This window comes from Pollicipes pollicipes, unplaced genomic scaffold, assembly GCF_011947565.3.
Source record: "Pollicipes pollicipes isolate AB1234 unplaced genomic scaffold, Ppol_2.1 Scaffold_7262;HRSCAF=8765_pilon_pilon_pilon, whole genome shotgun sequence".
Taxonomy (NCBI): domain Eukaryota; kingdom Metazoa; phylum Arthropoda; class Thecostraca; order Pollicipedomorpha; family Pollicipedidae; genus Pollicipes; species Pollicipes pollicipes.
The window spans coordinates 8,334,853-8,350,222 of record NW_023597055.1 but is presented as its reverse complement, the minus strand read 5'-3'; the positions used below and the strand labels follow the sequence as shown (position 1 = coordinate 8,350,222).

General features: G+C 51.4%; 1 protein-coding gene across 1 annotated transcript; it reads right to left on the bottom strand.

Annotated features, from left to right (window-relative positions):
• Nucleotides 1-2,593: 2,593 nt before the first annotated feature.
• Nucleotides 2,594-3,799, bottom strand: LOC119114200 (uncharacterized). The gene is made up of 3 exons (XM_037238400.1): nt 3,784-3,799; nt 2,922-3,352; nt 2,594-2,617 (listed from the first exon to the last, which is right to left on the bottom strand). The coding sequence occupies exons 2-3, from the start codon at nt 3,333-3,335 to the stop codon at nt 2,594-2,596; spliced, it is 438 nt and encodes a 145-aa protein (XP_037094295.1). The 5' UTR covers nt 3,336-3,352; nt 3,784-3,799.
• Nucleotides 3,800-15,370: the final 11,571 nt, after the last annotated feature.

Here is a 15,370-nt window from a genome sequence, read left to right as displayed (position 1 = left end):
CAACAAGTTTGCTTTGTCAGAAGCATCTGTTGTAGAAGATATCTCAGCCTGGACGAGAGCAGAGAAAATAGTGTCTCTTGTTCGTCCAGGAAGGGATTTCAAGATCTGGCTGTATGGATTGCGTTTGTGTTGAAGGTGCCTGTTTGCACGTTGAGAAAGTCCGTCCTTAGTCATGTGTTGAGGGTGTTTGCGTGTTGAGAAAGTCTGTCCTTAGTCACGTGTTGAAGGTGCTGGTTTGCGCGTTGAGAAAGTCTGTCCTTAGCCATGTGTTGAAAAGCCAATGTCGGTCCGTTTTCGTCTGGTTAAATTAACCAGCCTCCCTCGTTTTCCTCACTTGTGCGGTAAGTTCAGCGGTACCTATGCTTTGTCATTTTGTCTAGCACGCACTGTACCAGGCCATCGAACGCCAGATTTCGCGCCGTTTAGCATAGCCATTATCCCAGTCAGTATTCAGTGACTGTGGGCATCAGTCTGTCTGTCAGCATCAGTCTGTTTGCATCCAGTCTGTCGTGACTTCAGATGTAGCTGCCTGATCGCTCAAGTAATCCGGAGAAAAAAGACAACGCCCACTGTTACAGATTACATTCGTCTTGCTACCAAGCAGGTCACGTGCGTCGTACGTTCGTCGCAGGCGTTGCTGTTGCTGGTCAGCTCTTGCTGGTCGGGCAACGGATTGCGTCGGGTCTGACTGATCAGTTGCGTTTCTCGGTTGTTCGTCCAAAGATACCATATCGTTGCGATTACACGTAGCGTCAGTCAGGTTCGTTTCAACATTGCGATCACTCAAGGTGGGAACTGCTGGGGGTGAAAGCGATTGTGCTTGACATGTGTTTCCCGCCAGTGCCTGGCTGAATGGAGCCTGCTGATGAAAGCCTCCAGTGACGCTGCATTCAGCGCCAATAACCCCTCCGCACCACGTCTATCTGTCTGTCTGTCTGTCTGTCTGTCATCACGTCTGACAAGTATATGGACTCGCTTCGGCTTCCCTTCGCCGTCTACACCAACAAGTAGTGGCCTCTGCGGACGTGTCCGTGGAGAGAGCTTCAGCCGTGGGGGTCAGACTGCGTTTCCAGGCGAACTAGTAGACCGCACACGTCAGGGGACGCAGCCAGCGGGGGCGAAGGGGACCATATGCTCCCCCCCCCCCTCATAAGCCAAGAGGTCTGCACTAGACATGGTGAGATTTTGCAAGAGTTTAGTCCAAGTTCGTAGAATTTCGGAGAAGGTGCTACAATTGCAGCCGAGGGAAATATTGGCTTCGTCTCCGGTATACGCATAAACATTCGGGAAATCTTACGTTGTGTAAATGCGTGCAAGATCACGAGCGACATCGGTATATGGGCACTGCATGGTGGCTTCACAGAATTGTAAGTTTATATTAATGGAACATTGCTGAAATTGGTGAACTAGCATGCAGGCACCAATGATATTTTTCCGTCTGAAGAGAGCGAGTAAAGAAAGAGCGGAAAGAGAGAGAGTGAAAGAGAGAGAGGGAGAGAAAGAGAGAGAGAGAGAGAGAGAGAGAGAGAGAGAGAGAGAGAGAGAGAGAGAGAGAGCGAGAGAGAGAGAGAGAGAGAGAGAGAGAGAGAGGGAGGGAAAGAAAGAGAGAAAGGGAGAGAGAGAAAGAGAGAGAGAGAGAGAGGAAGAGAGAGAGAGATGGAAGAGAGAGAGAGAGAGAGGGCGGAGAGAGCGCCATCTTGCTCTCGTTGACCTTGTTAGCAGCCAGCACCCGAGCTCTGCCGCTGCCAGAGATCAAGTCCACGCTGGTCCTGTTCGCAACACAGACACACGCAGTAAAGCTCACCTAATTCAAATATTTTGCAAAAATCAGAGCACTATCAAAAACAATTCTGAGAAGCGAATTTGTCTCAGACCATTCCGATCTACCGCTATAGCAACGAGGTCTTGAGCCATGGTCAATGTCGCGCTGTCGTGAGTGAAGCCCTGAGTTTAATGCTCGACTGGAACGAAGCCCCTCGAACGAAACTCTGTAACAGCTGCCGCCTCGATGGACGCGAAGAGGAAAAATGACGTCAATGACAGCACGTTCGTTCCTTGAACAAAAACCGGTGCTACGAGCGGGACTTTTCATTCTTAGCGGAAATTGGTATGTTTTTTTTCCATTTCCCGCAAAATAAATTCAACATTAGTTCCGTACCTTGGTGCATCTTGTTTGCTTGACGTTCGCCCGATCATTTAAATAATAAAGATTTGAAATTTAGGCCCCTGTTATGGTGAAACATTGAAAAATGGTCTCAATAAAAGTTTCCGCTGACTTTTGAAACCTCCAATAATTGTGGAGAGTACTATCTCTGTTCTCCTGGTTCGTGCTGTGAGCGTCAGGCTTTGGTAGGAAGCAAATGCTGTATCAGTCCCGTCATTTATTGCATCTCACATGCATGGCAAGCATGCTCTCACGCGTCCTATCAGGTAGGTCCATAAACATGAAACATTCAGCAAATATGAACACAATGAAAGGTGCCGATGTTTGTCGACGGTCACCGTTCTCCTCTTCAGGGTTGGAGACAATGGTGGCGCCTGCAGGGTCTGCTTGTAGCTGAGAATGCAAGCAGATGCTGCTGACGATGCCGTTCTAACTGGACTCAGCTGTCAAGTCCTGTAGCATGAGACGCGCTCGTTAAGATCGGCGTTGGAGGCCCAGACTTCGTTGAAGCTTTGCTGGTTAAGCGTTTGCCTCACTCGCGACGCGTTGGCGAACTGGTCAACGGCTTAAGGCATGCATGGACATTATGGATTAAGTGTTGTTGATAAGAATGGCCATTTCCGGACCGTTGTGGGTTCATGCACTGCCAGCAAAGACGATGCTGTGAAACGAAGCGGAGCAACCAAGCAATATGAACACGACACCTAGCGTGACATCAATACCAAGAGCACGTCTTTGCCCGGCAGTCAGCACTCACCTGAGCAGGAGAGTCGGATGGCGACACAACCTCGTTCTCCTTGGCACCGGCCCAGAAGATTTCCAGAGGGCCTTCCCCTGACGCACTGCCTTCGGGTTCTGCGAAGTCGATGGGCGCGTCTCCACTTCCGACCAGCGGCTCGATGGCCATTCTGGAGGTCTTCTCCGCCGGCTGATCCAGCACCTCGATGGACATGCCGGAGGCCTCCTCTGCCGGTTGATCCAGCACCTCGATGGACATGCCGGAGGCCTCCTCTGCCGGTTGATCCAGCGCCTCGATGGACATGCCGGAGGCCTCCTCCGCCGGCTGGTCCAGCACCTCGATGGACATGCCGGAGGCCTCCTCCGCCGGCTGGTCTAGCGGCCAGGCCACGGCCGCAGCAAGCAGGCACAGTGCGAACACGGCGATCTTCATAATGGCTGTGGGCGAAACTGATACCAACGCGTCAGTAGAACAAACGCAGTGGGGGCAGCATGGCTCAATAAGGTGGGGGGGGGGGGGGGGGGGGGCTCGTCCCACAGCCACGAGGTGTGGTGCTCGAGCTTGGCTCACAGTCAATGCTGGATACGTGGTTGAACCCAAAAACAACAAAAATGACGAAAAAAGCAGTACATACTGAACAGACCGATGCCCTGTGCGTTGCGTATCAGACTGGTGTTATGTGTGAATGAATACGGCAGGCTTATCGTCAGTGATAAATAGCAGTCACCGAAGTGCGAAAAAGAGGCAAGGTACCAGACACTGGGGGACACTCCGCAACACTCCTCTAAAATGATGACCCACATAGGTGGCTCTGGCCGCTCCGCGCTACTAGGTCAGGTCACACTAGGTCAACCGAGAGACAGCCGCTCCTCTCACTCACCGTGTCTACGCAGGAGTTGACAAACCACTCCTCTCACCGCGTCTACGCAGCAGTTGTGACGTAGCCAGGTCTGGACCCCGTTTATAAGGGGTGCGTGTTGGCGCGGCCCCCGGCTCGTGGGGCGTGGGTGATGGGAGGGGGAGGAGAGGGGCGGAACGCAGCGCCGAGCTGCTGACGCTGTCCCCAAAACATCTGGCCCAACGGGGGTACAACGGCTGGCGACAGGGAAGGGCGGAGTATGCCGGTTCACATCAGGCAGCGCGGCTTACGGACGGCAAATACATAGCAGTCAGTTATTCGATGAAGCCTCATTCCAAATTCTGACAAAATTGTATCTTTAAATATGTTAACGCATCCGTGGATGAGTTCATCACACGATGTTAAGTTGGAAGACCGGTGAGATACCCGTAATGCATTCACCGACAAAATATGTTGATTGCTTTTGGTTGCGTCACATTACTAACGCAGAACTGCAATGCCTTTGAAAGGCGCATATGTAAATCCACTTAATACCTAGTATTAAATATTGAATATTTTAATAACATATAAATACTAAATACTTTGTAGGCTTTTTGGCCTTCCAAAAACATTGTGCAAGAACGCCATTATCATGGTACTCTGTCTTCTTTACATACTCGGACGTTATGTTTTTTCTGGTCGCCAGTATTCTATGTCTGTCTCATTAAATTGTTTTCGCTCATTATGTCCGGCACGTGCAGACGCAATGTTGAGCAGGGACGTACCCGACGGTCAAGTAAAACTAAGCCAACGCATAAATAAGAGTACACACTCACCCGGGAGACCATTGTGACCAGAGTAAGACATCTCCGTCAAGCAGCTTCAACCAGGCAGCTCCCATCAAGCAGGTCCAGGAAGGCAGCTCCCGTCAAGCAGCTGCAGCCGGGCGGCTCCTATCAAGCAGCTGCAGCCAGGCGGCTCCCGTCAAGCAGCTCCAGCCAGGCGGCTCCCGTCAAGCAGGTCCAGGCAGGCAGCTCCCGTCAGGCAGCTGCATCCAGGCGGCTCCCGTCAAGCAGGTCCAGCCAGGCGGCCTCCAATAAATGGTTGCCTGTGGCGAATCTTGTCAGAACCTTTCCTGTAGCGGGACGATGCGGAAGGATGAATGTTTGTTTTGTAAGTATTTCTGTACGTAACATTCACATCACAGATACGGGTCGCATGGCTTCATAGGTACAGTACGTAGCGTTTAATGAGACATTGGTGTTGGTTACTCTGGTGCCTTAAACAGTTGTCTTAGCTGCCTGCCGTGTAATTCACTCTGCTACTCGCTAGTCTTGCTACTTAATTGCGGCCGTGGGCTCTACGTTTTGCTGGTCATGGTAATATTTATGAGATTTAAAGCAAACATAGTTTTCCTCATCACTAGATTTTCGAACTAAATTATCCGCTGTCGTGGTGAAAAACTGCGCTCGAACCTGATAGGGGGAGGAAAGGCCCAATGAGCCCCCAACCCCTAGGTATCGCCATTTATGATACAGGTTGAACGGCATCATGCATTCGCGTGTGAAAATAGTGGTTCTGTACAAGTGCGTTTTGATTAGTCTGCTGCAAATGTACCTGCATACGATGCCAAACGGTGTACCAACGTACCGACGGCCTTATTGGCAGAAAAACCAACGCACAAACATCGGTGCAGCATTCGCAGCAGCGACCGTCCTGAGGAAAACCTCAACGCGCTGAAGGTAAGCAGAGCACGTCCTCAGCTGTTGCAATTCTCAGTTATTTGTCAAAACAAGCCAGAGCTCTAAAAACGTCGAGCCTTCGCCCTACCTGCCCAATTCGGTCGCAGTTGAGTTGTTACCATCCCCGAGGCTCGAGAAGCTGCGGCATGGCCGGCCACTCTGGAGTGGGGAGGAACTGTAGATGACCGAGCGTGGCCAACCGCTGTGGAGTGTGTGTGTGGGGGGGGGGGGACCTGTAGATGGCCGTGCGTGGCCGGCCGTTCTGAAGTGGGGAGGAGCTGTAGTTGGCGTGCGTGACCGGCCGCTTTGGAGTGGGGAGGAGCTGTAGATGGCCGTGCGTGGCCGGCCGCTCTGGAGTGGGGAGGAGCTGTAGATGGCCGTGCGTGGCCGGCCGCTCTGGAGTGGGGAGGAGCTGTAGATGGTCGTGCGTGGCCGGCTGCTCTGGAGTGGGGAAGAGCTGTAGATGGCCGTGCGTGGCTGGCCGCTATGGAGTGGGGAGGAGCTGTAGATGGCCGTGCGTGGCCGGCTGCTCTGGAGTGGGGAGGAGCTGTAGATGGCCGTGCGTGGCTGGCCGCTCTGGAGTGGGGAGGAGCTGTAGATGGCCGTGCGTGGCCGGCCACTCTGAAGTGGGGAGGAGCTGTACATGGCCGTGGCCGGCCGCTCAGGCCGCAGGGCTGTGCGAGTATCTTATCGGCGTTGCTAGCCGCCTGGCTATCGTTTCTGCATACCGGGCTGCAGCGCACAATCAGAGGCGAGCCCAGCGACCGGCGCAGGAGCCCATGCCGGACTCCTCACGGAAGAGCGTAGCGCCCGATCAGAGGCGAGCCCAGCGACCGGCGCAGGAGCCCATGCCGGACTCCTCACGGAAGAGCGCAGCGCCCGATCAGAGGCGAGCCCGGCGACTGGCGCAGGGGCATATGCCGGACCCTCTCACGAAGAGCACAGCTGGGGCCATAAACTGTTTTTACATCGATGCAGTTAATATTGACAACAAAGAGCATGGAATGCAGCCAGCATATTCTAGAAAACATACTGCATGCATGAAAAAAGTGTGATGAATCGGTACGTTCTCCTGTGACCCCTTTCAGTACACGCGACCAAACGCCACCCCTAACTCCGCCTCTGCAGACGGCGTAGGCTGAGTGTGTCATGGTGCTCAGAACCATGGGCGATTGTGGTAGATGAGTGTGGTGCATTATGTTTGGCATGGTAACCGGACAAAAAGTCAATAGGGACAAAAGTCAAACGAATAAAGGTCAAACGGCGATAAGCCGAGAAGACGATGATTCAAATGGCAAAGGTCAAAAAGATACGAATTAAGTGCAAAAAGTCAGTAGGGATAAAGGTCGAATTAGCAAAAAGTTTGAAAGGATGAAAATCAAATGCATGAATGCAGAATATCAATAAGTCAAAAAGTATAGTGCACCAAGTCACGGGATCCTGCAGCAGTCGATGGCGCGTGGCCCTTTCTGAGGTAAATCCGGGGCACCCCGCGCGCGAGGGGCCCCTTCTGAAGCAGATCCGGGCACCCCGCGCGCGCGGGGCCCCTTCAGCAGCAGATCTGGGACACCCCGTGCGCGCGGGGGCCCTTCTGAGGCAGATCCGGGCACCCCGCGCGCGCGGGGCCCCTTCTGAAGCAGATCCGGGACACCCCGCGCGCGCGGGGCCCCTTCTGAAGCAGATCCGGGCACCCCGCGCGCGCGGGGCCCCTTCTGCAGCAAGGGGCCCCTTCTCCGGGGCACTCTGCGCCCGGATTGGTTGCCCTCCGCCGGCGTGTAGGGAGCAAGAATGTGCATCTGCCGCTCCGGTTTCGGGGGCCCTTTTGGCCAAACCGAACGTTTTGTGGTTGCACATGTGTTATAAAAATTCAGATCGAGGAGGCCCAGTGGCTAAGCCAGGAGGTACTTAAAGGAAGTGTTTCGCATTTTTTTCACATTTTTTCAGGTTATTGAACATGTCAGTTTCATACACATGAACAAACAACGAGCTTTGAAATGCGTTACATTTTTTACATCCGTTATATCATTTTTTGTTATCATTTTCTCACATTTTTATCTCTTCACTTTTTTTCGTTCCATATATAATAAAGACGACGTAGTGCGAGTGCCGTATTTTTACATTCAAATCTAGTTATGGATCGTGGCCACGGCGCATTTACAGCACATGAACTGTCAACGCAGTATGCAAAATCCGGGCAAAATACAGTTCATATCAAGCGGGCAACACATCAACAACACATTTGATCAAATTAATAACACATTCAGCACTTTTGGTCACTGTTGTTGTTTCTCCAACGGATAATGCTGTTACATCACCCACTCCTAATGATTGTTTTCTTGTGCATACGCAGTGCAATCGCACAAGTTCTCGAATCTCGGCTCCCGGCTCTCGAAGGGACTTGCCCGAGGGCGCGCAACGACTTTCGGCACGCCGGTTATCCCAATGTGACAGCCCCCCCCCCCCCCAACTTCCCTCCTCTCACCCTACTCTCCACCCCACCCCACATTCCCGCCTTTCCTTTCCCTACGACAGCTAGTCACTCTGCCTCCCACGAGCCAAGAGGGCCCAGGAAGTTACGTCACCAAGATGTCCAAGGGTAATTAACGGGCAAAGCGAATGAAATCTCCTCGGCCGGCCCTTCACCATGCCGTGCACCTCGTGAGACACTGGACAGTTCAAGGGGGTCTCTCACTGTGGCCGGTCCGTCACCATGCCGCGCACCTCGTGAGACACTGGACAGTTCAAGGCGGTCTCTCACTGTGGCCGGTCCGTCACCATGTCGCGCACCTCGTGAGGCGCTGGACAGTTCAAGGCGGTCTCTCACTGTGGCCGGTCCCTCACCATGCCGTGCACCTCGTGAGACGCTGGGCAGTACAAGGCGGTCTCTCACTGTGGCCGGTCCGTCACCATGCCGTGCACCTCGTGTCTCTCACTGTTCTTCAAAAGCTCGGTCAAGCGGGTCCACTTATCACGAAATATTTTCACCTTGTTTGTGACGGTAGCTATATATTTTTCAACTCCGAAGTGGTGTAGTGCAGACTTAAAGTCCTGCAGTTTTGGGTGCGCACCCGAGCTCCTACATGGCCATGTGTAGGATTTACCTAAGTACCAATTTGTTTCAACAAAGGCATATACCGAGATATCAAAGCATCTATATATCCATTCTTCTGGTGTTTTCTACGAGGAATAAGGCTAATACTAATGTCTTATATATATGCACAACGTTCCTCGCAATTGTATCAAACAACTCACCTGATATAATGTTCATAAACTCCGCGTGTGAGTGTAGGAGAGATTGCTCTCGTGGTGACCCAGGATCACTGACTGCACTACTGGGTTTGCAAGGCGCTCTGTAGGTTGACCCGATGCATTTTGACGTCAGGAGGGTGCCAAAACATCGACGAAAATGGTCTCGCCCCGTTCTGGACATGTCTCACGTGCTCCTGAGCCGCCTATCCCGTGCAGCGCAGGGCGGCTGTTCGTTGGCGGTGTGCGGTATGTGGAAGTGAAGCAACCTCAGCTTCCTATCCTTTGTGTCTTTACATACGCATGGAAACAACTGACACCAATTAAACGTCTCGGTGAGATTCAGCTTACCTCTCACTTTCTTTGCTCCTTTCAGGATAGGTCATTTGAGTCCAGTTTCAGCATAGGTCAATAGAGCAAAACACCGCAAGACCACGTCGCGCTTTCGGGTGTTTTCATAACCTGCTCAAAGCAACCTGGCAGACTTGATGTCTGCATGCTGTCTCGAAAGAATGTTCCTTTCCATTCTCCGGGCAGATTTGACAACAAAGTATGTCCTAGAAGAAAATTTCCAAAGCTATATCGGCCTCGTAGCTCATTTCCTGCTTCAAGCCTCCGTATATTGGGGGTCGATTGCTGTCAGGTTAAGAACCCCGTCCGCATCATACCGAAATCACGAGCTCAACGCTCAACTTGCTCGTATCCCAGCCGGTAGCTTGACCAAACTCCCAGGGTGTGCACCAGCGTCCCAGTTAAAAGGCGAGAACTTGGCTTAAACGCGGTTCATTTTTCCGGACATGGGTAATTACATTTTACAGTGTTCACGATTTGTTGCATAGCTCGGCACAAAAAGGACTGCATTTAATTCTCTGGACACCCATGTTCTTAGTGTAGGGATTGCTCCGAATGCGGCTGGGGGTGCACCCCAGATCTCATATGATATTTGGGCACCCAGTGTACCCGCCTGGCTACAGGCCCGCTTATATCGATAAAAACATGCGAGCTGTTTTAGAGAGTTGGCAATCGGGATCCATGAGCACGGCGGTTTGCCTATTCGGGAACGTCCCCAGCTGCAGCAAGAAGCGAGGCGGTTCCGTGCACGCATCCGTTTTGAGGTCGTGCACTGCCGCAAGAGCTGCTGCAACATCTCAACAGTGGTTCACCACACCACCACAATGGCGGTCACTTGACGTGTAGTCAATGGCAGCTGTCGTGCCTGGCATCGTAAACTCGCCGGTCACGTCACCGCAGGATATCCACGCAAACGTTTATCTGGCATGACCTCCGCATGGTAAGCCCGTCCGGGTCATGTGCTTAACGATCCACTGGCGAACCTTCCGCGAAGTTACTTTTCTCTATGTGCAAAGCACTGGCCATTTGCGTAATCAACTGCGCAGCGAGCTCAGCTAATGACCTTTTCATTTAAAACAGAGGCATTTCTATCTTACAGGCCTGCCGCGCGCCAGGCGGCTTCTTCGGCTCCTTGGCCTTGACGTGCCGCACGCGGGCAGCCACCCAGCCACGGCCTGGTCGACCCGGCTTGGGATTGGCTCGCTGGGCGGCCATACGCGCCAATGGCAGATCTCGCGTATCTGCCAATCAGAGCTTGAAGAATAGAAGACGCGTGCTGTATTCGCGCCGCTCATTTGGTCAGCTCGCTTCGGGCTATGGTAATATGCACCATAACTATGCACATTTGCGCCGTGCGCAAATAAGCCGTGGTTTTCAGCGTCTTCCCTCGGTTTACACGCGCTGGTGTGGGATAGGGGTCAAATTTACTCCTCCGACTTCCGAGGGTTTTTCCGGAGTGGTTTCCGAACGGCGCGGCGTAGCCGCGCCAAATTTTGCATAGCTGTGGACAATTAAACGACGGATCGTGTAGTGTCAAAAATTGGATGTGCCTAGTAAGGTCGCTGCCCAACGGCAGGTCAAAGTCAGGCCATGGATTTACCAAGTCAATTTCTAGGGAATCCTTCGATCTGATGGAACAACGGAGTGTTAGACGAAGCCATACATCTCTGAGATACTTTCTTAGGCAACACAACAATTGAATGACCAAATTGAATTGAACTAGGGTCAGATATGAAAGTCAGACCAAGGTCAAAACCAACCTATTTATTTGTCTAGGACTTGCTGTATGGGGTAGCTTGTGGGGCTCATTCGAATTAACTGATAACAGGAACTGCATTAGACCTCTTCCATGGATTTCTTAAGTCAGAATAGATCACTGAACTAAAATTGCCCAGGTCAACATTTCGTTTGTAGGAGCATACCGCCCTGCGTTATCTTTGTCGCATATTCAAATGCAAGACTCAAGGCAGCCTTCTATTATTCTGGTCACCATGGCCTTCGAAAAGTAAAAAAAAAACGTCACTGACCTCAAATGAGCACGTGACTTTTGCTTACAACAGGTACCTAGCTTATGGGTACGCTTTGAAGACCAGCTTGGAGTTTGACCTTGTTTGACTTTATTTTAACTGAAGTTCATGACCAAGGAACGCCAAATTTTGACCTAAGGGAGTTCACGCACAGGTCAACACACCCTGTGAATTTGGCGTCTAGTTCTCTCGGTTCCTGAAATCTCAGGGGGATCATATTGACCCCCACCCGAACGAAGGGTATCCAGCCGACCATCCGGGCGCGTGTTAAAAAACAATCTGCGATAGCCAGTTTCATAGCTAATGGAGGAGCGCATAAGAGAAAGAATGTTTCTTTCAAATTGGGTGGGCAGGCTCGGCATACACGTAACCGGTGACCGATGAAGAGTAGACGGACAAATTTTCCCCCGCTTGGTTTCAATGCTATATATATATATATATATATATATATATATATATATATGCATATATGCATACCTATATATATATATATATATATATGCATATATGCATACCTATATATATATATATATATATATATATATATATATATTGTTGCACACGGTTATATATACATACATATGTTGTGGCACACGCACGGAGACCCAACACAAAGCTCGCCTGTCACGCCAAATGCTCAGCAACACAAAAGTCATCGCACGCTCCACACAGACACGAAGACTCATCTCTCTAGAAACGATACACACCCGCGAATGGGACCCTCTCATTAACAAGCAAACATTTGCGCGTGGAACCCTGTATATGAGCAGAGGGCGGAAAGCGCAGAGGCATTGAGTTTTTTTTTCGCGTGTCGCGGATTGGCAGTGTTGCTTGTCAATGAAAAGTATATGTTGGAACACGTAAATGGTTTTGTCTGTATTGCGATATGCATGCAATATGGCACATGTTGTAATGCATAAATGCCTTTGTCTGTGGTATGATATGCATGCAGTAGGGTCTAGCTTTGCCTGAAACGTCGGCTTACGCCAAATACTTACATATCCATCTTGAACTGCGCGAAAACCGTCAGATAAATGACGTAATAATGGTTTGAACTGCATTTAACCCGCCAGGTAAATGACGTAATAATGGTTTGAACTGCATTTAACCCGCCAGGTAAATGACGTAATAATGGTTTGAACTGCATTTAACCCGCCAGGTAAATGACGTAATAATGATGCCGACACCGGAGTACTGGTCTTGTTACGCAGTTTGCAAAAGACACCGTAATTGTGCAGCATGCCTAGCCTTTCCTCGAACGCCTAGCCTCGTCAAAGTCCTTCGACGTATCCATCCCGGACATCGCCTACTTATCCTGAAGACGCTGTAAGCGGGTGGAGAGGAACCAACGCTGTGCATGGACAGAACGTAGCTTTGGGCATTAGAGAGCGTTTGAATTCGTCCCCAACATATCTTCATTCGCCCGTTGCAGGCAGTAGCGAGGGATGTTGCCATTTACAACACGGAGCAATGTTGTCCGACGCGTGTTGAAGAAGATGCCTAATGGACTGGGTAAGTCGGCATACTGCATTATGCATATTCATATATGCGACATTACACATGTTTAAGATGGCGCAAAAGTTAGCTTAACACAGATCGATTCTGAAAGTGTGGGGGGGGGGGGGAGGGGAGCATATAACGGTGCTGGGCCATCCACCTAGAGAAGTGGGTGTTGGCCCGCTTGCCCCCCTGTTCCTACACACCTGGGGTCTACCTGGGGCATTTTGGGGCTGTTGAACGTGCGTGGATTGGCGCTCACTCACAATTTAACAGCGTTAAGCTTTCCTTTTCGATCGCTGCTCTGGTCAGCAAAAAGTTGACGTCGCGTCCCATGCGACTCCGCCGGACCTGCTGTCCCGCTGGCGACCCACCTGGTCGCACATGCTGTTGCTCCTGTTTTGGGGATGGTCCAGGCCGAATCCACCGTGTGTTATTTCGCCTCAATTGCCAAACTCACACGGATCAATTCTGAAGAAGTGTGCAGGGGGGGGGGGGGACAGTAAACATTGCTGGCACACCCACATTGAGTGGGGGAGTGCTCAGCCCCCTTGGCCCTCTGTTCCTACATTTTTGGGGGTGGCTTTTGGGACCTTGCTCCTCCGCCTTGAGGTGGGGGTAGGGGAGAGGCGGGGCTCCCTGGAGCCGAAGGCCAAGTAGATTTTGGCGGTTTAAGGCGCCTTAGAGCTTGTGAATTATACAAGACCGAGGCTTGATCCCAGGTTTAAATGGATGCCCCGAATAAAGAGACAGACCCCACATAGTGACAAAGCGGCTTTCCTTGGCTAAGAGGACCCCCTATGCACCGACTTGGCTCCTGCCTGGGCAAAATAGTGGCTACGCAGCTGCAAGGGTACCTCCTAGTGCCGAGGGCTCCAATACTTGTTGGCGGTTTGAAGGAAGTGTTCCACATTTGTATGGGGTTTTGAACTGAAACAGCCATCTTGAAGATCATTTGGTGCAGTTCACAGCCCTGCCCCTCTTAAGACCTAAACACCCTAGTTTCTGAGATAAACGCCCGCGAAGATATTCCGACAATTTCGGGGAGACTATTTCAAGGTTACCCAGGCGCCCATGACGCCAAAATAGCGTCATTCAAATCTTGAGACTCCACTGCAAGGTACGATGACGTAATCAAACAATGACGTACTGCCGAAGAACAATAACTCAACAATGAAACTCTGTTGCCTAGAGCAGTCCTTTCCATTTGAAAGTATGTCAGTAGTTATAAGTGAGCTTATCTAAAGCTTGCTTCAATGTCTTCAACTGTGGGGCATTCCCTTAAGACGCTCGCGAGGCTCTAACACGCCAAAAACGGATCCACGAGACATCAAAATGTTATGCCAGATCAGTCCCCAACTAAAAAAACAGGGTCCCTGAAGCGAAGAAATGAGGTCGCCATGGCTGAAAGCCCATTACGCTCTGATGCCGACCTGGAAGAAATCCTGGCAACGCCACTGGCCACAACCTCACATCATGTGGCATGCCGATCAGCAATTGGTTCAACGCGCGGGAGATTCGATTTCGGCTGTTGCCAGGGACTGTTTGACTGTTGCTAGGGGCCGCCGATTATCGCGCGGCTTGCGGCTATCGCGGCGCACGCGGCGAGACAGTATCCTGTGTGAGCAGCGAGCAAGCGGCGCGCTATGTTGACAGTGCCACTCGGCACACTTGTCTGGTATCAGAAATGCTGCAGACCGCTCTGCGCCGCGCCGCGATGTCTGCGTGGCCTTCGCGGTAGCTGGACTCCAAGCTTACTCTCTTTCCTCCTGGTCAGAACCTGGCGTTTTCGATTAGCGTTAGCATTCTCGGGATGAAATGTGCTTACTGTCTGTCGTTGACGGGGTTTGTAGCCAGCCAGTGACATTCTGCGACGAGCTTGTGTTTCGCATGTGCGTTGTCGGCCGAGAAGGCAGTTACGGCATAACGGTATCGGACAGCAGCGAGCGAAAAAATCGGTCGCCTATTGGTACAAAAAACGGCTACGGTCTAGGGTCTAAAGTTTAAACCATGGAGCAGACACCGCCGATAGATTGTCATACCAGTGCAAGATATCATAGTATGATATATGCCCCTGTTGGGCAAAATACTGGACACCCCCCCACACCCACACCCACACACCCACACACCCACTCACCCACACCCACACCCACACCCACACCCACACCCACACCCACACCCACACACCCACACACACACACACACACACCCACACCCACACCCACACACACGCACACACACACACCCACACCCACCCACACCCACACCCACACCCCACACCCACACACACCCACCCACACCACACACCACACACCACACACACACACACACACACACCACACACACACACACACACACACACACACACACACACACACACACACACACATATATATATATATATATATATATATATATATATATATATATATATATATATATATATAATATATTTGGCCCTTGTTGGATCAAGGAACATTTGAGTGATTCTGAGCGTGGTAACGGACGATTTGATATAACCCCTCCTCCAATTTTCATATTTTCTTTCATGCACAAATCACTTTTTAACAAAAAACAAGATACAGGTTTGCACCAAGCTGTGTTAGCCTTTCGCAACAACGGTTCGTCACTTCAGCTGCTTTCGTTTCGGCCTAGGCGGCCGTGCCGTCCGCGGCATCTCGTGCCGCCCCCCGCTCCCACGCGCCTGGGCGCGCCTCTGCCGGAGCGACCGTCTCCGATGCACGTGTACCGGCCCGCGCCGGCGGC